Source organism: Erinaceus europaeus, chromosome 18 (genome assembly GCF_950295315.1).
Source record: "Erinaceus europaeus chromosome 18, mEriEur2.1, whole genome shotgun sequence".
NCBI lineage: Eukaryota > Metazoa > Chordata > Mammalia > Eulipotyphla > Erinaceidae > Erinaceus > Erinaceus europaeus.
The window spans coordinates 10,186,225-10,210,469 of NC_080179.1; the positions used below are offsets into that span (position 1 = coordinate 10,186,225).

At 42.7% G+C, this 24,245-nt stretch overlaps 1 protein-coding gene across 2 annotated transcripts in view; it reads left to right on the forward strand.

Annotated features, from left to right (window-relative positions):
* The first annotated feature begins 255 nt into the window (after positions 1-255).
* CERKL (ceramide kinase like) overlaps positions 256-24,245 on the forward strand; it is a 116,366-nt gene continuing 92,376 nt past the window's right edge. The window contains exon 1 of one of the 2 annotated variants that reach the window (XM_060177624.1): positions 256-574. In XM_060177624.1, the coding sequence (XP_060033607.1) occupies positions 331-574 (244 nt within the window). In that variant the 5' untranslated portion in view covers positions 256-330. The remainder of the gene's footprint in view (positions 575-24,245) is intronic. The other variant, XM_007522150.2, reaches the window with a different exon arrangement.

Consider the following 24,245-nt stretch of genomic DNA (forward strand, 5'->3'; position numbering starts at 1 on the left):
TAATACTATATATAATATGTAATACTATTGTATATATATATTAATGAGCTTGCTGGTTTATATACCCGCCAGCAGCGTATACAGCTCAGTTTCTCTGAGCCCAAAGGGCTGAGTGGAGGCAGCCACTTGTTTCTCCTCTTGGTGGCCTGCAGTCCCCGCCCGGCCCCGCCTCCCCGCCCCGCCCCGCCCCGCCTCCCCGGCTTCTGCCCCGAGCGCGGTTGCTGTGGCAGCGCCCGGACGCCGCGGGAGCGAAGGCTGCGGCGGCCTCCGCATCCTCCCCGGGGCCTCGGCGCACCCCGGGCACCAGCCTAGGCGGGGCGCCCCCCGGACATGCCCCGGCGGAGGCGCGGCAGCCGGGTGAGCGCCCTGGAGGACTGCCGGGAAGACGCGGCAGCCCCGGCGGCGGCCCCCCCAGTGCCCTCGGCCACGTGGGCGAGCGGAGCTCCGCAGGCAGCGGCCGCGGGCGAGCCGGTTCTGCTCCGCGGCATCTTCGAGATCGGGCGGGCCAGCTGCGACGTGGTGCTGAGCGAGCGGGCCCTGCGCTGGAGGCCCATCGAGCCCGTGCGCCCCGAGGGTGAGTGCTCAGGGGGCTCCGAGCCGCCCTGGGGGCCCCCGCGGCCCCGCGCCCCCTCCGGCGCCCCCGCGCCATTCCCAAGCCTCCGCCCGGACTTCCCTGCCGCGGGGAGCCGGGTCGCCCCCAGGGGACCTCCGTCTGAGCTCCCTCCAGGCCTCCACCCTCAGGGGCATTCTCAGCCCGCGTCACACAGCATAGCTGAGCAAGCTCTGGGTCCCCAGAGGGTGAAGCTTTATGCCAAAGGGATCATCTCCCCCCCACCCGACACACACACCCCAAGATGAAGTTGAAACCATCAGTTTCCGATGGTGTCCTGAAAGCACAGACCCATTACAGAAGGTATCCAAGTGTTGACCTCTGAATCCACTTCTTACGTAGTTGACTTATACAAGTTTTTTTTAAAAAAGTATATTTATTTATTATTGGATAGAGACAAATTGAGAAGCGGAGCGGGTGATAGGGAGGAGAGAGACACCTGCAGCCCTGCTTCGTGAAACTTTCCTCATGCAGGTGGCTTGAACCTGGGTCCTTGCACACTGTAATGTGTGTGCTTAACCAGGTGGACCACCACTTGGCCCCCTAAAAGCTCTCTCTCTCTCTCTCTCTCTCTCTCTCTCTCTCTCTATATATATATATATATATATATATATATTAGAGAGATACAGAGAGAAAGACCAGAGCCCTGATCAGCTCTGGTTGATGGTAGTGCTGGGGATTGAACCTGAGACTTCAGAGCCTCAGGCATGAAAGTACTATCTCCCCAGCCCACTTTTAAAAGTTGTAATGCCAATGCTTTGGTTCTTTCTGGGGTTTTCTATCCCTCACATTCCCTGACATTATATAGAGTGAAGCCTTCGTCACTCTAGAGATGCTTTTTCAAATTATTATTTTCATTTATTTATTATTGGCTAGAGACAGGAATTGAGAGGAGAGGAGGAAATACGGGTGGTGAGTGGTGCACCTGGTTACGCGCTCATGTTCCAGTGCGCAAGGACTCGTGTTGGAGGGCCCAGCCCCCACCTGCAGGGGGAAACCTTTGCAAGTGGTGAAGCCCCCCTTCTGCCTCGATTTCTGGCTCTCTGTCCACTAAATTAAAAAATTAAAAAAAACAAACCTGAGCCTATTAACAAAAGAGGGAAAGAGACACTTGTGAAGCTTTCCCCCTGCAGGTGGGGTAGGGGCTTGAACCCAGGTCCTTGTGCAATATAAAGTGTGCGCTTTAACCAGGTGCAACACCACCTGCCTGGAGATGTTTTTTGTTTATTTTAGAAACCTCAATCATGTTTACTTCTCCCAGCTATTGATTTAAATCTCTAATATTTAGAAGGTACTAGGATGCAATAACTGCACTATAGAAATTTCAATTTTTAGGAGCCAGGTGGTGATACACCTGGAAGAGTGCACGTGTTTCCATGCTCGAGGACCCAGGTTCAACCCCCTGACCCTCACCTGCAGGAGAGGAAACCATGAGTTTCAGGAGCAGAGGAGCAGTGCTACAGGTGTCTCTCTTTCCTCATCATTCTGTCCCTACCAAACAAACAAACAAACAACAAAAAACTTACCAGGAATGGTGGATTCCTTGTGCACCAAGCCTCAGCAATAACACTGGTAGCCAAACAAATTTAAGCCCCCAAGCCCCAGGACATTTACTTCTTAGTTTAGAGATGGTTTGAGGAAAACCTTGGATTGAGTTGCTTGCTGTTTTTCTACTAACTAAATATAGACTTATTAGAGGACACAATGTACTGATTATCCCACACAGCAGAGCACTGCCACTGATTGTAAAGTCTCTTGCACAAAAGTCGAGAAATGAAATCTATTACTGAGTGTCCCAGCACTGGTTATAAATGTACCATCCTCATGCACAGTGCTTTCCTAACTAAAATTACTTTTGGCCTCAACTAGATTTTGCAGCTGCCGAATTAGCAGTTCTTAAAGTTACAATTTTTTTTTTTTTGTAAATCTAGAGAGAGAAATTGGGGTGGGTAAAGGGACAAAGACAATTGAAGCATTGCTTCATGACTTGTGAAGTCATGCTCTCCTCCTTCCAGGACGTGAGGGTGAGAGAACCTGATCCTTGAGCCTGGTAGTATGCTTGAATTCTCCCAGGTGTGCGACATTTAGCCTCCAAAATCACGATAGCATTCAGCTGCCCTACTCCTCTGCACCGCCCCCCCGCCCCCACCGCCAACACTGCTCAGGTTTGGCCCATATTAGTGCTGGGGACATCATTGCAAGACTGGCCAGCTCCTCATGGGGCGCAAGCGCTTCCACACTACGATCATCCTCTCTGGCATGATGCTATTCCACTGCAGAATACTGTTCCCCAGGATGGTTCCGTAGCCCCCATGTCTACTTGGTCGATTCCAAATTATATTCCTCCATGAGGATCATTTCTGGAACCATCCGTTCCACCTCGGTTCCATGGCTGCCAGTTCTTAGCAACATCGCCCCGCCAGATATTCGTCGGGATGCGGCATCATCTAAGTTCATTTCCCACGTCTACGCTCGACCGGACCTGCCAATACACGCGGATATCTTCGCCCACCCTGTCCAACGCTTGACGTCTCGTCACCCAATCTGGTCCCCTACGCCTACACTGAACTTCTCTGTTCCAGACTCTTGGAAACAGAGTTGGCAGTCAGCTGAGGTCAAGAACAAACACCTCATCACAGACCCCTGCGAGCGTCAACCCGGCTTTGACCTGGCACGTTATGATTGGGCCCTCCTCAATCGCTATCGAACAGGCCATGGCCGGTGCGCTGCTATGTTCCATCGCTGGGGAGCCAGAGACGACCCGAACTGCCCCTGCAGCTCCAGACAGACTATGACCACATAGTCAACGACTGCCACCTCTCCAGACTCAAAGGAGGTCTCGAAACTTTACATCAGGCTCAACCTGACGATGTTGACTGGCTACGGAAGAAGGGCAAACGCTAGAAGAAGAAGTGCTGGGGACCAACCCAGTAGCTCAGAGCCTCAGGCATGAAAAGTTGTTTTTGCATGACCATTATGCTGTCTCCCAGCCCTTCCTGTAAGCATTTCTATTTGTAGAAAAAAACCAACAGATGTTTTAGTAAAATAACAAGTGAGGAAAAGAGAGAAGAGTGACAAGGCATAGGCTGTAAATGTAGAAGTGGTCCCTGGTGTGGATTTGCTGAGGAGTAGTGAAAGACAGGTGATTCCAGAAGTTGGAGGAATAAGGATATCAAGATCACCAAACTGGAGGGCATAGTGGTGGTGGAGATCCTGCCCATTTCTAGTTTTTTAGTAGTGACTCATTTTGGAAGGAAAAACTAGGGTGGGGGGCATGCACACCATTCAGTACCTTAGTGCTTCAGTGGCACTTTGAATTTTTTTATAATGCTTTTATTGCCTCTAAGGTTATTACTGGGGCTCAGTGCCTGCACTAAGAATCTTCCGCTTCTTGGTGAATTAGTGCCTCCCCCCCTTTTTCCATCTATTTTATTTGATAGGACAGAAAGAAATTGAGAGAGGAAGGGGAGATAAGAGAGAAACATAGACACCTGCATATCTGCTTTACCACTTGTGAAGTGTCTCCACTGCAGATAATCCTTGAACCTGAACCCTTGTGCTCACTACTAGATGGGCTTAACCTGATGTACTACCTCTTGGCCCCTTGTTCTGATTTTTTAAAAGAACACTTATTTTAATTTTTGTTTTTACCAGAGCATTGCTCATCTCTGGTTTATGGTGGTGCAGGGGATTGAACCTGGGACTTTGGAGTCTCAGACATGAGAGTCTCTTTGCCTAACTATTATGTTATCTACCCCTTCCCACAAGAAGATTTATTTTGTAAGACAGTTTTAGCTTCATGGTAAACTGCACAGAAGGTATAGAAGTTCTCATGTAGTAATGTGCTTACTGTAACTGGTGAATCTATATTGACACATCACTGGCTCCCGTAGTCCACATTAGCGTCCACATTCTATGTATTTTGACGCATACTATGCCTTAGTTGGGGCTCCCCAGAGAAACTGACCCCAAATGATTGATAAGTTTCTTTTTAAATTTTTAAAAAATATTTATTTCCCCTTTTGTTGCCCTTTCCCCCCCATTGTTCTTGTTGTTGTTATTTATGTTATCCTTGTTGGATAGGACAGAGAGAAATGCATAGAGAGGAGGGGAAGGCAGGGGGAGAGAAAGATAGACACCTGCAGACCTACTTCATCTCCTGTGAAGCGACTCCCCTGCAGGTGGGGAGCCGGGGGCTCAAACCGGGATCCTTACACCGGTCCTTGTGCTTTGTGCCACATGTGCTTAACCCACTGTGCTACTGCCTGACTCCCGATTGATAGTTTTCTTATGGGAGTTGGAGACTACGGAATAATAAAGGGTAAGGTAAGCTGCTGGCAAGCCAAAATGCCAGTGGTATAATTCAAACACAGCTGAAGGACTGACTAGGGTTACTGATGGTACACTTGCCAGTCTAAGGCCAAAAGCCTGAGAAGGTGGGCATAGGGGTAGCTTGCTAAGTGCCACTGTGAGATGCAGGAGCCCTTATGTCAGAGGGCAGAAGATGGATATTGCAGGCCAAGAAGAGTCGTTGTTACATTGTGCCAGTCTCTTGCCCTTATTCAACTTTTGCAGTCCTTGCTTTGATAAGGTTAGCTCTGGAGTGAGTGAGGGAACTGTAAAAGGAAGTAGGTGAGGATGGTATCTAAGTCTAAGTAGACACTATTTCATTAGGAACTTTATGGTGTCTTTTTCGGTCTTTCTACTTGCTTGCTGCATATACTGACCCACTGCAGACTATTGTGTACTTTTGCTTTCAGGTATATATTTTGCCCTAATTAATGATACATGTGAACATATGCCCTATCTCATGGGACCTTGTCTATATCTAAGTTTGGGACTTCCTTAGGAAGTGAACTCCCTGGAATGGAATTAGAGAATCCTATGAAAGGAAAAGTCTCACCTGAGTAATGAGGCTGAAGGGTTGACATTCCATGCCTGATGTCTCTGGACACAGTCTGAAGTGAAGCATGCTGAGGTGGTACTCGTTGCGTTGATTAGGTTGGGATTAGCAGATGCGTTATCATTTGGTATGAATTGAGAGAAGCATGCAGGAAAGTGAGCCCTACCCTAGAGGTTCCAGGACTGGGGTAAATACAGGCTCTATAGAGGAAGTGGGAGGTTCCTGCTGTCGTAGGGTTTAAGAAAGCAATAGATACTTATTGCTGTAACCAAATTATTTGGCAATTGAGTTAACTTTGGACATAGATTTTTAATTCACTTGCATAAAATATCGAGGATATGACATTATTGGATCATGTGCCAGAAGTATGTTTTACTTCTATTTGTCACCAGGGCTTCACTGCTCTGGCTTAACTTTTTCAGATAGAGAGAGGAAAAATGGTCAGAGGAAACAATACCACAGCAGCTAAGCTTCTCCCAGTGTGGTGGGGGCTGGGGTTGAGGCTGGGTTTTATGCAGGGCAGGGCGAAGCAGGCATCTCCCCAAGTGAGCTCACTTATAAACCCACTGTTCAGTTTTGTGACAAACCTGTCCAACTGTTTTCTGAATTGGCAGTACTATCTCATCCCATCCATCTAGAAAGGAATAAGGATTCCTACGAGATCATACTGTAGCAGCTACTTGTTGATATCAGCTTTCTGGATTCTGACCCTCAACATTCTGGCTTGGAGTGGAAGCATATTTTAATCTGCATACTCTGAAAATGTGGAGGAGCCTTTTATATACTTATTTGCCTGTGATATTTCTCCTTTGGTGAAGTATCTTTGTCCCCTTAAAAAATCAGTTTTTTCTTTCTCTCTCTTTGTGGTTATCTTTGAATTGTTGTAGGATTTTGTTGTCTGGTTGGGATAGTCCTTTCCCAAGTGCATCTTTTGGTAAATATTTTCTTAGTTCTAACTGATGATCTAAAATAACGTTGATGTTTTCTTTTCCCCTAATTTTCCACTGCCAGCAATGAGCTAAGGTACTGATGGCTCTTGTAAAATCTGTCACTGCCAGAAATTGTGGTTAATTGATGGTCTTGTTGGCTGGGCAAATGCATATAACCACAGTGACTATAACTTCTTTAGTTGGCTCAAGGGTGACTTGCAATAATGGTTATATTACCCGTCTCCTTCGAAATGAGAGCTGTGAGCAAGCCTGTAAGTCAAAATGGGTGGTTAAAAAGTGGCAGCATTTTGTGGTTCTCTTTTTGATAGAAATAATGTCTTCAGTTTAGGGGCTGGGCAGTGGAGCATTAGGCAGAACGCACACGCTACAGGGCGCAAGGACCTGGGTTCAAGCTCCCAGTCCCCACTTGCATGAGAGAGGCTTCACAGGTGGTGAAGCAGTGCTGCAGGTATCTCTCGCTTCTCTCCATCTCTCGCTTCTCTACCCCTCTCGCCCTTCCCCTTTTAACTTCTCTGTCTCTATCCAATACCTAATACATAAAATATTAAAAAATAAATGTTTTCAGTTTATTTTTATTTATTTATTGGAGACAGAAATTAAGAGAGAAGGAGGAGATAAAGAGGGAGAGAAACCGAGATGCCTGCAGCCCAGCTTCACCACTCGTGAAGCTTTCCCCCTGCAAGTGGAGACCAGGGGCTGCAGTTGGGGCTTGTGCACTGTAATGTGACCGCTAACCAGGTGCGCCACTGCCTGGCCCCAAATGTTTTCAGCTGAATTTATTTGACATGGTTTCTCCTGACATTAATCTCATTAGCAGCATTGTGTCAACAAATTAAATATTTTGGTGCTCATTTAGTACTGGTATAATTTGTTAGGCAGGATGAACATGCACATTTTCCTATTTGGCAAAGACTTAAGATTTCCAGCTGTAAGACTGAATGTTACCAAGCAGTCATTCAGTTCACAGTAAGAATTTAGTCAATGTCTTGTGCGGTGGTGACATGAAGATCAGTAAGACTTCTGTGTGTTTCGAAGTGGAAAGAATCTGCTCTCACTGGATGTTTCTTTATGGAGGCTCAGTCCTCCTGTGTCCTTACAGTTCCATTTTCTTGATTGTACTGATCTAATTTACAGTACTACATGACTTTTAGGAGTAGTTTCATATATATCACATCCTCCACAAAATTTCCACTAGCATTATATCAAAGGGACCCCTCTGCCAGTGTCCCCACTTCCCCTCTGATAGATCCACAGTTTTTTCCAGAATGAGTCAGTTTGGTTATTATAGTTACTATTTTTTTTCAAACTCGTCTGTTTCAGTTATTCTACGTCTGAGTGAAACCATCTGATACTTTTCTTTCCTTTTAAATCTTTAGTTAGTTATTATTGGATAGAGAAAGAGAGACATTGAGAGGGAGAGAAATAGTCACCTGCAGCCCTACTTCACCATGCCTGAAGCTTTCCCCCTGCAGGTGGGGACCAGGGCTTGAACTCAGGTCCTTGCACATTGTAATGTATGGGTGCACTACCGCCTGGCCCCATCTGGTAGTTTTCTTTCACGTATTTGACTTAGCATACTCACCTCAACTACCATCCATTTTGGCCTGACAGACACAATGCCATCTTTCAGAGAGCAGAGTAATATTCCATTGAATACTATTTAAGTAACATCTCACCAAGCAATATTCCACAGCTTCTTACTCTAGGCAGTTGTTAATGGGACTTTACGCTGATTCCGTATTTTGGCTAATGTGAATAGTGCAGCTCTGAGCATAGGTGTGTATATATCCTCTTGAATGAGTGTATTCATGTTCATTGATGCTGAGGTGCAGTTGCAGGATCATAAAGGCTTTCTGCTTAAAAGTTTAAAGATAATTCTCACATTGATTTCCGCAGAGGCCACACCAGCTTGCATTGCTGCCAGAAAGTGCGACAATTTTTTTCCCCTCATTTTATTTCTCCTTGCCAGCACTTGCTTCCAGCCTTGGTGATGCCAGGCTTTCTCATCTATGTGAGGTGATACCTTGTTGTGTGGTCAGAATTTGCATTTCCTTAACCCTGAGCTGTGTTGAGCATTCTTTCATGTCTGTGGGCCACGAGCATGTCTTCTTTGGAGAAGTGTTTATTCCCATCTTTAGCCTCCAGTTTTTACTGGGTTGCATGTTTTGTGTGATTTTTCTTTATGTAGTTTAGCTATTAACCTCTTATTACATGTGTGAAGTTCAAATCTCTTCTCCCAATTGCTAGGTGCCTTTTAGATTTTTGTGATAGTTTCTTTTGATGCAGAACAGTTATTTATCTTTCTCTCTCTTTCTTTCTTTCTTTCTTTCTTTCTTTCTTTCTTTCTTTCTTTCTTCCCTTTTTGCTTTAGTTTCTCTTGCCAATGGGTATGAATCTCCAAATGTATCTCAGATGTCAAGCTCCTGATATAGTCGCCCTTGTTTCTTCTATTGGGCTATTGGAAAAGTCGTGATGGACTGATTGTTCTATATTTTCCTATGCAAACACGTGTCAAACCTTTCCCGGTAGCGCAAGATGTATTTTATGGTTTTCAGTCTAATATCCAAGTCTTTTTTATGTATTTTTAGTTTATTTTTGTGTGTGCTATTAAGTGATGGTCAGGTTTTTGCTTTGAACATGTGACTGCCTCGATTTTCAGCACCATTTCTTGAAAAATCTTTCCTCATTGTATGGTTTGACTCATTTGTCATCTACATATATTTAGGTTTACTCTTGGTCTCTGTTCCATTGGTCTGAGTGCCCGTTTTTGTTCTAATACCATCCCTTTTTTTTCTTTGTTTGCATCCAGGGTTATCACTGGGGCTCAGTGCCTGCACCGCACTACAAATTTCCTGGAGACCATTTTCCCCAATTTTGTTGCACTTGATGTGCCCTTGTTATTGTTGTCATTGCTGTTGTTGGATAGGACAGAGAGAAATGGAGAGGGGAAGGGAAGACGAGGGGAGAGAAAGACAGACACCTGCAGACCTGCTTCACCACCTGTGAGGCGACCCCCCTGCAGGTGGGGAGCAGGGGGCTCGAACTGGGATCCTTACGCCTGTCCTTGCGCTTTGCACCATGTGCACTTAACCCGCTGTGCTACCACTCGGCCATACTTTCCTATAACTATTCTGTAGCATTGTTTGAAACTAACATGCGAAGCCTCCAGGGTTTTTTTTTAATGTTTTAAAAATTATTTTATATCTATTTATTTATTCTTTTGTTGCCCTTTTATTGTTCTTATTGTTGTTGTTACTGATGTTATCACTGTTGGATAGGACAGAGAGAAATGGAGAGAGCAGGGGAAGACAGAGGGGGAGAGAAAGATAGACACCTGCAGACTTGCTTCACCGCCTGTGAAGTGACTCCCCTGCAGGTGGGGAGCCGGGGGCTCAAATTGGGATCCGTATGCCGGTCCTTTTTTTTTTTTTTTTTAAATCTCAGTACTGGTTTTTTATTCCTGCCATTTGAGGACCCAATTTTAGAATTGTTTGATCTGTTCTCTCTTTTTATGTTTTATTAGTGATTTCATAGTGATGTACAAGATTATAAGATAATAGAGGCACAGTTCCATACAGTTTCTACCGCCAGGGTTGTGTTTTCCATGCCCTCCACTGGAAATTTCCCTGTTGTTCATCCCTCTGGGAGTATGGACTAAAATTCTTTTGGGGTGCAGAAAGTGGAGGTCTAGCTTCTGTATTGCTTTTTCCGCTGGACATGAGCATTGGCACATTGCTTCATACCCCTGGCTTGTTTTTATCTTCCCTCGTGGGGTAGAGCTTTGGAGAGGTGAAGGTGTCACAGGACACACTGGTGAGGTCATTTGCCCAGGGAGCTCTGGATGGAATCACAGTAGCATCTGAAACTTGGTGGCTGAAAGGTAGTAAGGTGGAAAGCAGGAGAAAATGTTTAATAATCAGGAACCATAAAATAGGAATAGAACAGATGGAAGCAGGGACCTTAGGCTAGAAGGAAGCTAGGAAGTCTATTTTAGGAATGTTCCTAGGAGCCTATGTCTTAATATTCTTTGTTTGAGCATGTTATTTAACATGGGGTTGGACTGGGAGTTGACCCCTACCCACCTGACCTAGGGCCTGTATATATATATTGATATTTAGTACCAGAGCCTGTGTAACCTCTAAGTCCCTGTTGATCTGAGCTGGCAGCTCATGGTCACAGCTGGAAACATTGCCAGCTGCGCTCATTTCAGGATCAGTCTTCCACGAGTGGCAGAGTAGGATGACCCAGCCTCCCTTCAGAGACTGGACCAATCCCTACCGTCACTGCTTTATGGTGAGGCAAGGTCCTGGGAAGGTCCACAAGAGGGCTTATGATGCCGCTCTTGATGGAAGTGACCAGTGGTGGTGAAGAGAAGGATTTATTAGAGGTCTAGGCCCATCATATGTGTGTGGGAATCCAAGGATTCCCTAACTAGGGCCCCAGATGATTTGGTGGTGTGATATAGACCAAAAGGGCCATTATTTAGTGGGCCAGTCTCTTGCCCTTATCCAACATTTATAGTCCTCTCTTTATCTGATGACTTTAGACTATCTCCCAGTTGTTTAAGCATTGAATACCATTTGTTGAACCCAGCCAGAATTAAGATTTTGAGATCTGCCATCTTTGGGCTTTTCTGCTAAGTTGCCGAGCTAATTTGGTCTAATTGACTAGAGAATTTATGATGCCATCTTTAGGCACTTCAGCTAGGATTCCATGTTATGAGGTCTAAGTCTAACCCCTGTGGGCTAGAGTACCTTTACTCTGAGTTCTATAATTGCCCCTGACTTACAGATGCATGTGCACCTGTGCCCAGTGCCCTAAACCCCAGCCTGTATCTAGTATCTGTAACTTTGTTAGGTGACGTGCCATCTAACGGGGACATAGGTAGTCCCATGTGTTAGGAAATAGCTCGCCAGGTTTGAGGAGTTGCGAGGTTGACATCTCGGGCTCTGTATCCCTGGCTGCAGTCCCAGTAAGAATTCGGGAGCAGCACAGTGTGGGATGGCAGCACTAGTAGCGATTTGGTTGAGGTCAGCAGAGGTGGTGTGGCGTTAAGGGATCAGGGAGAAGAAATATCAAGAAGTGTAGGTATAGTCCTAGAGGTTCCGGGATGAGGAGAAATGAAGATCTTACAGAGAATGCAAAGGGTTTCTTGCACTCTCAAAAAGAATTTAAGATAATAATTTATTATTACTATAACCAGGTTAGTTGGGGTTTTTCTTTTTTTAAATTATTTATTTATTTTTTATTAGTTATTTTCCCTTTTATTGCCCTTGTTTTATAGTTGTAGTTGTTGTTGATGTCGTCATTGTTGGATAGGACAGAAAGAAATGGAGAGAGGAGGGGAAGACGGGGAGAGAAAGACAGACACCTGCAGACTTCCCTTGCAGGTGGGTAGCTGGGGGCTCAAACTGGGATCTTTACATCGGTCCTTGCGCTTTGCGCCACGTGCACTTAACCCACTGAGCTACCACCCGACTCCCAGGGGGTTTGTTTTCTATGATAACCCCATGGTTAGCAGCTACAGTGATATACTGGACCTCCCTGTGCTTTGTACCCTTTGGTGGTATCTGAAAATCTCCATATTTTAGATACTGACAGGGCCAAATGGTTTTGATCTATCTGGCCTAAAATTGTAGTTGATTTATGTTTAAAAAATGTATATTTACAGATATATTTTACAGCTTCTTGAACAATTTAAGCCCAGTCCCAGAGTTTGATCATCTTACAAACATTAAAAATACTTAGGCTGAAGCAAATATTTATACTGAGAGCTATGCTTTAGGCAGAGAACTTGAAGTTGAAATAGAATTTTCTTTAGTAGGAAGTATGGGGGGGGGGCAGACAGTGGCACACCTGGTTGAGCACACACAAGTTACCATGGGGGGGTTATGAGCAGTGACACAGGTCTGCTTCAGGCGTCTCTCTTTGCCCCTTCCTCTATCTAATAAAAAAGGGAAAAGTGGCTGTCAGGAGCAATGGATTCATGTGTTTGCAGGGAGCCCCAGCAGTAACCTTGATTGCAATAAAAGTAAATAACAATAAAAAAAGTATGACTATCTTCTCCTCCCCTGCCCCCAAGCTTACATGCATCCTACGTTTAAGCCAGTGCTGTGTATCCAGGTAAGTGTTCCGCCTTATTTCACACACTTGCACTGGCTATAGTCATGTCACAGTCACTATTAAAACTCCAGATCTTCTTGCTCTCTTTCATTGTGGTGCAGTCCAGAAAGAAGGTACTTGGGGATTTTTCTTTACCTACAGTCCCTACACCACTGAGGGAACCAGCTGACCTGAAGTTAAGGTCACAACTCTTAGCTAGTGACTGTCTCCCCTTGATCTGTTTGAATCCAGGTTTAGGCATTTTTGTTCTTTCCTCTTATCTTGTACCTTGAGCAGTATCATCTGCCTCTCTATTACTTATCCCAAGAGTCTTCACTATTCCCATTTACTTATGGTCTTTTCATAGACTATTGCCCTTCAAAGACTCTTACCAAGTCATTGCAATGTGAATGTACCATTTGTTACTGATAGGGGACAGTGACACACAACATTTAATGTGAAGTAGGAAAAAGTGATGGGAATGACAAGCAGTAAGTAGTACTCTGTGTTACAGACACCTGCCGTTCAAGACCTTATGGTACTAATGGGAATATGTAAGAGGGAATTTTAAATAAGTGATCAAGGAAAACCTTTCTTGAGAAGGTAACATTTAAGCACAGGCTGACTCATGGGAGATACCAGAATAGGTCAATTAAGAGATTATTAAAAAAAAAAAAAAGAGCTAGGGTAGTGATCGGCTGGACAGTGGAGAAAGACAGAAGGCAGGACTGGCGGCTACCGGAGGATGAGAGATAGTGAGATTGTGCATGCCTCCACACTCCTGGCTCACATGAGGTTCCAGATAGCTTCCCCTTTGAGTATCCTTTCACGTGGTAAGTTAGTATATTTCTCTCCTTTGCTACTATGTGCACGTTTGCCCATAGCAGACAATTTTGTGCTATCAGGTTTCAGCAGAGGTCCTGAAAGATATCTCCCATAGAGAAGAGAACTATGGTATTTTATCCTTTAGTCCTTAGCTTGTGTGTTCACAGAGTCAGGTATTTTCAGAGCTCACTATTTTCTTAGGCACTATTGACTTTCCATTGGGATTATTCTAAATCTCAACCAAATTAAGACATATAGGAGTGAGTGATTACTTAATGGCAAGTTTCTATGTGAGATGTTAGCTAGGAACAGAAGATAGGAACATTTTTGTGCATCCTAAAAGTAGGATATTTCTACTGGGCTGTATGATTGAGTATAATACAAGAGAAGCTACTGACAGGAGGGAGAGTAATGGATATGATCACACTGTATTAAGCTCATATTTCAGTACTTTTCGGAATGAACTTTTAGGAATCTCTTATAGGATATCTAAATGGCCAGAAATCTCTTTTGTTTTGTGATGGCAACATCATTTACTAATGGATAGTGCCTTGACAGCACTGGATGGATAGCACTGCATCACAGCTAACCTTCCTCCCTCCTTCCCTCCCTCCCTCCTTCCCTCCCTCCCTCCTTCTCTCCCTCCCTCCTTTCCTCCCTCCCTCCCTTCTTCCCTCCCCTTCCTTCCTTCCTTCCTTCCTTCCTTCCTTCCTTCCTTCCTTCCTTCCTTCCCCCCTCTCTCCCTTCCTTCCCCCCTCTCTCCCTTCCTTCCTTTCTCTTTCCCTTTCTTCCTTTCTCCCTTCTTTCCATCCTTCCTCTCTCCCTTTCCTTCCTTCCTCTCTCCCTCCCTCTCTCCCTCCCTCCCTCCCTCCCTCCCTTCCTTCCCTCCTTCCTTCCTTCCTTCCTTCCTTCCTTCCTTCCTTCCTTCCTTCCTTCCTTCCTTCCTTCCTTCCTTCCTTCCTTCCTTCCCTTTTACCCTTGCTCCCTTCTCCCTTACCTTCTCCTCCTTTTCCTCTCCTCTCCTCTTCCTCCTCCTCCTTTGAGCATCCTTTCACATGCTAAGTGTATTTCTCAGTGTATTTCTCTCTTCTGCTACTCTGTGCACACTTCCCCGTAGCAGGCAGTTCTGTGCTGTCACGCTTTGGCAGAGGTCCTGGCTTCAGTATTTTCTTAGGTATTATTGACCGCCCATTGGGATTATTCTAAATCTCAACCAAGTTAAGACATATGGGAATGAGTGCTTACTTAATGGCACTCCCTACCCTTCCCTTCCCTACTCTCTTTTTTTTTTTCTTTTTTTTCACTTGTGGTTCTCAGACCATTCTGAATTCAACTACTGCTATACTGACTTTTTACTTTTTACTTCAGATGTTGAGCAAAAATTAAAAAAATAAAATAAATAAATTTTAAAATACTTGGTTTTATTCAAATCTTAATAAAATTCAAACCTCCCCCCCCAAAAAAAAAAAAAAAAAAGAAAAAAAGAAAAGGAGAAGAAACCACAACGTGGACTCCACCATCTGTGGAGTTCCCGCTGGTGCTGTCATCTTCGTCATCTTGTTGGTGTCTCGGTGTTGTTCAGGGACCTGAGTCAGGGTCCTTTACACATGGTACTGTACTTGCTCAAGTAAGGAGACTATTTCTTTAAAATTATAGGTTCTCTCTTTTTCTACTTATTTATATTTCTGTTTCCATTCGTGGCTTATAAAACATTTCAGGTGTGGATATCAAAATTCTGAGGTCTTGCTCCAACTACAAAGTTATGTAACTGTCCATAAGTCCTTTAAACCCTTTGAAGGATTTATTTGCAAAATGATTTATGTTACATTACCTGTAAGTTCTATAGGGGTGTGTGTGTGTGTGTGTGTGTGTGTGTGTGTGTGTGTGTGTGTGTGTGTGAGAGAGAGAGAGAGAGAGAGAGAGAGAGAGAGTGTAGAAGTGTTGTGTTGTATCTTATAGTTTTGCAGCCCAGGAAATTCCTAATTAGAGGAACCACAAGGAGGTATCTACCAAGCTCCCTGCCACCCTTCCACAGCATTGGGCCCTGGTCTGAGGGGCGGGAAGTCGCCTGAGTACAGTTCTGTCTTTATGAAGGGAAAAATCCTTTTCTGGTAGAAAATTCTTGGTCAGGGGTGGTTGTCAACAGATTTTTCAGGATGGACAAAGACTTAGCCACTCCCTTGCCCTCTTCAGTCTATATTATCCCTGTATCCTTTAGTTACATTTCTGATCAAGGGTTTTATATTTTTGATTAATATAAGATGTTGTTTTAATTTTTTTAATTTACTTATTTACTTATTCCCTTTTGTTGCCCTTGTTTTATTGTTGTAGTTATTATTGTTGTTGCTACTGATGTCGTTGTTGTTGGATAGGACAGAGGGAAATGGAGAGAGGAGGGGAAGACATAGTGGGGAGAGAGAAAAATAGACACCTACAGACCAATTCACCGCCTGTGAAGTGACTCCCAGGCAGGCAGGGAGTAGGGGGCTCGAACCAGGTTCCTGATGCCAGTCCTTGTGCTTTGCACCACATGTGCTTAACCCAATGCACTACTGCCCAACTTCCTATGTTTAAAAAAACATTTTTTTTTTCAAAATGAAAGTGAGGGGTTTAAACTTTGGACCTGCAGTTTTGTTTCTCATAGTCCTACTACTTTAGGTTTCAAAATGTCATCCTTTTGTTTTCTTCCAAGGTCAGAGGAGATTGGGCGTGTTCAGGGTGGTATGGCCTTAGACCTTTTTTTTTAATTTTTTTTTTTTTTTACCAAAGTGCTGTTCCTACTGTCACTGTGAGTGCAGCTGAATTAAAGCAGTAATCAAAAAGAAAAAAGTCTGAGAAAGTTGGACTTCAGAATAAGGGTTTTGAAAGTATTTTTTTTTTAAATAAGAAAGTAATAGGTATAATTGTGACTTAGAAGGTAAGAGAAGGTAGGACCATAGGAAAAAAAAAGGGCAAATATATGTAAGTATCATTAGTTATAGAAATAATAACCGGCCCATATCTGTGACCTGGGAGAACTACTCCAGTTTCAGTGGAGGGAATGAGGACACAGAACATTCTGGTGGTGGGAACGGTGTGGAATTATACTCCTAATTTTATAAAATCAATATTAAATAGCTGATATAGTTAAAAAATTGAAAAATAAAGAAAGTTAAAATGACTTCCTTGTGTTTTAAGTTTATACAAATATTTGTTTGGATACAGGAAAGGTAATGTGGAAAAATGTGAAAAATCATAATTAAATCTAAAACAAGAGTTAGTAATTATGTGGGACTTAGCAGAGCTAGGTCCACTCTAAGTATTAATCTGCCTAAGCTGTTTGGGGACAGATGTATGTGAAACAGACCCCAGTCTTCTGTTGTGTACATCCAAAGTGAGCCATCTGTCGGCAGACCCTGTGGTCAGAAATAATGGAAGTAGAGGTTAAACCCACAAATGACCTGTTACTCATGTGAATTACTGAGGGACTAATTACTCAGTGAAACAAGATGCTTTGATTCATCAGTCTACATATTAAGAAGAAAATGCTTCTTGAAAACATTGTTTGTATGTGCCTAAGCTGTGAAATTTGAAGGAATTTTAACGCTGGGAGTGAAAAATCAAGATCACCCAAAGAACTGCTTGTTCTGTTTTGAGCTTTTTAACTGCTGTGACAGATCTGTTAACCTACTGTATAAATATTGTATAAAGCTGATATTGCAGAAATATTTATTTTTTTCTTAAGTAAACTGATCCATACTGAAAAGCATGTACTATGAGACCCCAGAGCCTGAATTTTTCAGTGCAGAGTTGTGATGGTAGAATGCTGTATATTCAAACTGTCAGTATGATAGCCTCCAGCCAGCCATATGTGATTTTGGAGCTCGCAGAATGTGACCTGCACAGCTGTTTATTTTTGATAGCATAACTATTGGAAGAATACTCAGATATTAACTTTAAACTAATTTAAATTTAAATTAATTTAATTTAAATTTTATTTAAATAGCCACTTGCAGTTAATGGTGATCAGGCTGGAGAAAATGGCCTTAATGTTTAGAGAATAAAAAATGCTTCCCTCTATTCCCAGGCATTGATCTTATTCTTTATTGATAGAGGGAGACAGAGTTTTCAAATTATGTCAGGGTAGAGTGGATAGGGCTCTATAATCTGAGCTGTCGACTTACAGATAAACAGTGACACAAATGGTAAGTGAGCTAAACAAGTAGTCAAAATATCATATTTTGAGGACATTTGTCATTGCAAATAATTGATAATACAGTTGAAAGATTGACTATAAAAAAATCACTGGATTAGCCATCAGGGTCAATGTGATTTTGTTACTGAAGTGAAAATTGACCACTTATTTCTTACTATAGGAATAGTAGCTGACACTTCCTAGGTTGTCTGGCCACATGAAAGTGTACCTATTGATGTTGTTTCTGCAAACCAGAGAGGTGGTTGGTACGGACAAAATTGTCTAAAGCAGGAGGACCTGATATGAGTTCTGGCCGTCTGAATACCATGAAGCTTGGAAATTGAGACTCATTGTGAGGCTGGGTGGCGATCTATCAGGTGGAGCACAGGATCCTGGTTCAAGCCCCTGGTCCCCACCTTCAGGGGGAAAGCTTCTTAAGAGGTGAAGCAGGGCTGCAGGTATCTCTGTCTCTCTCTGCCTCTCCCTTCTCACTCAATTTCTCTCATTCTCTATACCAAATAAAGAAATAAAGATATTTAAAGATCAGACTCAGAGTTTGGATATAAGGAGCAATATGTCAGTTGTAGTATACTGTTCCCCATTTGGTATTTGGGCATTTTTGTGCCATATGTAGCCTGAGAAAATTAACCCTTTGTACTTTTATATGTACTTTAATATGTACTTTTTATATGTCACTGAAATGGTGTGGTCTCAGTAGTAGACTATCAGCTCTGAACATGACTGCCTGTTAAATTGTACTTCACAAATTGGTAAATCTATACAAATTCTCAAAACAAATCTTTTTTTTAAAAAAAATAGACTGAAGTACAATACACATAGAATCACATTAGCCCCTTTTCTTTGGATTGGTTGATGGTTTTTTTTTTTTAAGACTTTATTTTTTAAAATTTATTTATTCCCTTTTGTTGCCCTTGTTTTATTGTTGTAGTTATTATTGTTGTTGTTATGGTTGATGGGTTTTAACAAATGGTGGACACACTTGTGGAATCTTAAATTCCTCTTATTTATTTGCTTTTTTCATTGCCACCAGGATTAACAGTGGGGTTTAGTGCCTGCATGGCGAATCTACCTCTTCCTAGCAGCTGTATTTTTCTTTTCTTTCTTTTTTATTCAACAGGACAGAGAGAAATTGTGAGAGAAAGGGGAGAGATAGGGAAGGGGAGAGACAGAGAGATACTTGGGGCACTGCTTCACAACTCCAGAAGCTTCAGCTCCCCAACAAGTGGGGACTGGAGTTTGCACCCAAGTCCTTGGGCATGGCCCCTGCCTGACCCTGTATATAAACTCGTCTATGTAAGTACTCCTGCCTGAGTTTCAGAAGTGCTTTCTATTAATGGGAATAATATTTACTGACATGCTAATGGTAGCGGTGTGTACAGAGAGCAACACGAAGGAACTCTTAGTCGTCAAGTATCTGTTTAAATATTTATTTATATTTTATTTTTCCCTTTTTGTTTTCTGTTGTTGTAGTGGTTATTGATGTTGTTGTTGGATAGGACAGAGAGAAATGGAGAGAGATGGGGAAGACAGAGAGGGGGAGAGAAAGAGAGACACCTGCAGACCTGCTTCACCTCCTGTGAAGCGACTCCCCTACAGGTGGGGAGCCGGGGGCTCAAACCAGGATCCTTATGCTGGTCTTTGTGCTTTGTGCCATGTGTGCTTAACCCGCTGCGCTACTGCCTGGCTCCCATGTTTATGTATCATAAAATACCAGTATGTGATAGAGAAGATAAAGGAGAAGGAAAGAAATAGAGTTTGAGGGAAGTTAACCAGAAGTGGCAGGCTTACAGTATAATGCATGATTGAATCCAGAGGCAGGGAGGCAGACAAGTAGCAGGGAAATAGGAATCCCTACAGAAAGAAACTGACGTAGTGCTATGATCTTGCGCTAAGCTAAAGGTGAGTAAATTAATGTTCTGGCTGGCTTCAGGGACTTCATTGTGCAACCCATGGTTTTCATGTGGGACCGTGTCCTGGAAACTGCCTTAACATTAACAGTGTTAAGTGTTTGAGAATAGTCAACATTTATTGATGTTTACTCCGCTAGTCCTGTGCTAAGTATCTTACCCTGTTTAATCTTCCCGACAAGACTATGTAGTCGAGATAGGAATTTTATCCCTGGGCTCCAAAGATGTTAAATAGCTAGCTTAAGGCCATACTAGCCATGGAGTTGCTGGGGTTCAGAGCCAGCCAGTCTGCCTCTAGAGCCTACAGCCTACCTGTGAGGTCGTTGCTGTCTCCACAGTCAAATAGAGAAGAAGATCTTATTCTAAAAGTAGAAGTAGGGGGGCTGAGTGGTGGTGCACCCTGTTGAGCACAGCTGTTGATAGTGTGCAAGGACCCAGGTTCAAGCTCTGATCCCCACCTGCAGGAGAAAAGTTTCATGAGCAGTGAATCAGTGCTGCAGGCTCTCTCTCTCTCTCCCCTCCCTCTCCCTCCCTCCCTCCCTCTCCCTCTCCCTCTCCTTTTCCTCTCAGTTTCTGTCTCTATCCAATAATTAATAAATTAAAACAATAAAAGTAGAAATAGATTTTCCTTGGAATGTTATATTTCTTAAAATTAACATTTTTTTTTGAGGGAAAGCTTGTCTAGGTGTTCTAACTTCTGAATGAAAGACATTTCCCTGGGTGATTTAATTGTCTTATAGTAGGATAGGCCTATTCTGTTTGGCTTTATGCCATGGAAGCCGCTGCTAAGTGAACCTGATTTGCTTGCTTATTTGCGTGCTGGAATCATATTGCACCCCCGTCTGTCTTCTTTGTGAAGAAGCATGTACACTGACACTTTGGGTGCTCTTTCAGACTTTACTTTCTTAGGGTTGGTGCTCCAATCATTTCTAAAAAAAATTTAGGGCTGTAGCGCAGCAGGTTAAATGCATGTGGTGCAAAGCGCAAGGACCAGCATAAGGATCCTGGTTCTAGCCCCGGCTCCCCACCTGCAGGGGAGTCGCTTCACAGGCGGTGAAGCAGGTCTGCAGGTGTCTGTCTTTCTCTCCCCGTCTCTGTCTTCCCCTCCTCTCTCCATTTCTCTCTGTCCTATCCAACAATGACTGCAACAATAAAAACAAGGGCAACAAAAGGAAATAAATAAATATATATATAAAAAGAAAATATTTTTAAAAATTTAAAAAATCTTTGGATTGCCTTTTGACTTTAATTTTTCAGATTTTAAATATGTACACATTTACGCATAGAAAAGAAATATATATAATTTTGTACTCAGAAAAACTGATTGATAAGATCCCATGGTAGTTTTTTGCATCCTAATACCAAGACATACACTCATGCACACACACACTCATACACATGTACAGGTATATAGCAGATAAAGCATCAATAATAGTGATTAGTATCCATCCTGTTAATTGAACATTTTGGGAGTGATATGGATAGTTCCCAAAAAAATATTCTGCAAGATCACAGACTTCTACCATTGAAGCTGATAAGCACACTTTAAAATTATATTCTGCTGGGGGGGCCAGGTGGTACACACTTGGTTAAGCACACACACTACAGTGTACAAGGACCTGGGCTCACCCACCTATAGGGAGAGATCTTCATAAGTGGTGAAGTAGAGCTGCAGGTGTGTCTGTCTCTCTCCCTATTTATCCTCCCCTCTACCTCAAGTTTTCTGTCTCCAATAATAAATAAATGAAATTAATATATGTATATATATTATGTTTTACGTTAACTTAATATGTAAGTGGTTCTCAACTGTTTTAACTGCTGGGTATAGTACACCAGGTTGAAATCATGAGCTTTGCAATGAAGAATTCTTGTCCATATCCAAAATTAACCGTGTGCTGTTGCTTTGTGAGTTGAGCTGTGGGTGTGTTTTTCAGGCACCTAATCATTCACAGGGAGGTAGAAATTGTACCCGTGTGTCAACAGCTGCGTTATATAAACCATTAACTCCCCCAATAAAGTGATAAAAAAAAAAAAAAACCATGGGAAAAGACAATTAACAGTTGTATTCATTATTATTCTTTGGTTGATTAAAACAGTCAGAGAAGCCGAATTGGTGATCTAGAAGAATCAAATATACTGATTTGGTGAGTGTTTCTATACGTGTGTTTGAGTGAGTGAGTGTGTGTGTGTGTGTGTGTGTGTGTGTGTGTGTGTGTGTGTGTGTGTAAAAAGCCTTTAAAAGCAGCCTCTGAAAATCCAACAAGCTCTCATATTTGATTTATTATTACATAACACTGTGCTCTAGATAGAAGCTTCAGATTTGGTTTTTCACCTTAATGAAAGCTCTGGTCACTACTGCTGCCACCGATGCTCTTTTGTCTGCACATCCTCACATAACTGTTGCGACATAATGTGTTATGCATTTGATACAGTTATTACCACATTGCCATAAGGAGCTGCTATTATTTTAGACATCAACTGATTCTGTGATAGTGTCGGATTTCTTTAACATATGCTTATGTTTTTGTGCAAATGACCCCAAGAAACATCTGCTAGTTTTGTGGTGGTATCTACTGTTGAATTTTTAGAATTTGACCTGTCAGTCATTTTAAAATGTGAATCTATAGTACTTGACTAGAGTAGTCTCCTGGTCTAGTTTTTATGCTATTGACATTCATCAAATCTTTGGTCAGTTTTATGATATAATCTAGAGGGAAATTTAAATTGTGCTACTGTCATGATTCTGCTTATAATTTTTGTCAGGGATGCTTTAAAGTAGAAAAGTCCTCGCAGTGGATCCTTCAGAAGTCAAAGTAGCTTTCTCTAATGGTCATCAAACTACCCTTTGGATTTTACAAATATGCAGCAATTGTACACCATTATTCAGTTCCGATAGATACTCTACTAAATGCAGTTGTCTGCATTTTGATGGATATGTAAACTAGACAAAGGAGAAGAAAGTGAAGTTGTATAGAGTTTGTAAAATATGTATTCTAGGAATCTGGAAAAAAAACCTTCTAGAGAATGGAACATTTTATAATAGGTGGAGTCTCTTACTTGGCTTGGCACAACTTTGAGTTAGAAGCAGTGATCACAGACTTGTCTGGCATTATCTTTTCTCCTATTTCCCATAACTTTAAAAAAAAGAGGCTATTTATTCGTAGAAAGTAATGTGGCCTTATACCTGTAGTGCTGGAAAAAAACCCAGGAACTTTTAGAAAAATAAGGACAAATCATTTGAATAGCAATATTCATCCATATTTCCTAGTCTTACATGTATAGATTCTTACCTTTTATTAACTTTTTTCTTTTTTCTTTTGCCTCCAGGGTTATTGCTGGGGCTCGGTGCCTGCACCATGAATCCTCTGCTCCTGGAGGCTATTTCTTTTTCTTTTCCCTTTTGTTGCCCTTGTTGTTGTAGCCTTGTTGTGTCATTATTGTTGTTGTTGATGTCGTTCGTTGTTGGATGGGACAGAGAGAAATGAAGAGAGGAGGGGGAGAGACCTGCTTCATAGCCTGTGAAGCTACTCCTCTGTAGGTGGGGAGCCGGGGGCTCGAACTGGGATTCTTATGCCTATCCTTGCACTTTGCGCCACATGCGCTTAACCTGCTGCGCTACTGCTCGACCCAGACCTTTTATTAACTTTTATTAAAACGCTAGAAATTTTTATCTTAGCTTTACATGTGATAACAGCTCTAAACCCAATTAAACAGATAGGCACAAGAAACTATTGAGGGCTTAATGTTTTTCAGTACAGATGCTGGCATGGGTACAGTTCTCATCATGTGCGTCTGCAAAACAGTCTCACCCCCAACTTAAGTCCTTTTCCATCATCGGGCACCAGGACCCCCCCAAGTTCTTTCCCTCTCCTTCCTGTTCTCCACCAGATTTGCAATACACCACATCAGAGACCAAGACATTCATCACAGTCCCTGTGCTGTAAACTGTATTATCATATTTTTATTTTTCTGTGTATCTGTTTCCTCTGCATCAGCTGTTGGACTCCTTCATACTCTAAATATGTCCATCATCTCCATTTCCAAACTCATTTGGAGACTTTTGATACTAGTCTCCTTTCCTTTGGCTCATAAGTGTCATGACGAGAACGCTCTGTCCTCTGCTTGCCATCACCCGGCTGAAATTGAGCTGAGACTCTTGCTGGTTACCTTAGGTGCTAGACCACTGTGGTTTAGCTTTGGCTTCTGTGATCACTGTGTGCTTTCCACTCCCAAACTCAATTCCACGAGGGATGACAGGATTACTGAAAGCTTTAATTTCAGTGATAAAACCCGAGTGAGGCTGTATTGAGTGCCTAAGTAGCTTTCATTTCAGCCTGAAATAAGAGACCCTGAGGCATCATGTCCCTCGAGAAAGAAGACTATCCCCTAACCTTCTGGGCCCAGTGCTCAGCTATTAAGTGGGCTAGGGGAGTAGGGCCCAATAAACGAAGTGCCCAGTGTTCTTCCTTCTCTGTAGAGCAGATCACTTGTGTTCAGTTATAGCTTTCCGCCCTGCTGTTCACTTTCTCCTGTTCAGAACACTATGAAACCACAAGTCTGTAGGATGATAGAGTCTTCCGGTCTTGGGTGCATTTGGGGTGCATTTGAATGTTTACAGTATAAAAGACAATGCGATGTTAATTAATTCTTACTCTTTTAACTGTTTGTATTTAATACATGGGATTTTTTTTTTTTTTTTTAGTATTATTGTGGGAGGAAAAGATGTAGGGGCAGAACTAAACATATTTCTATT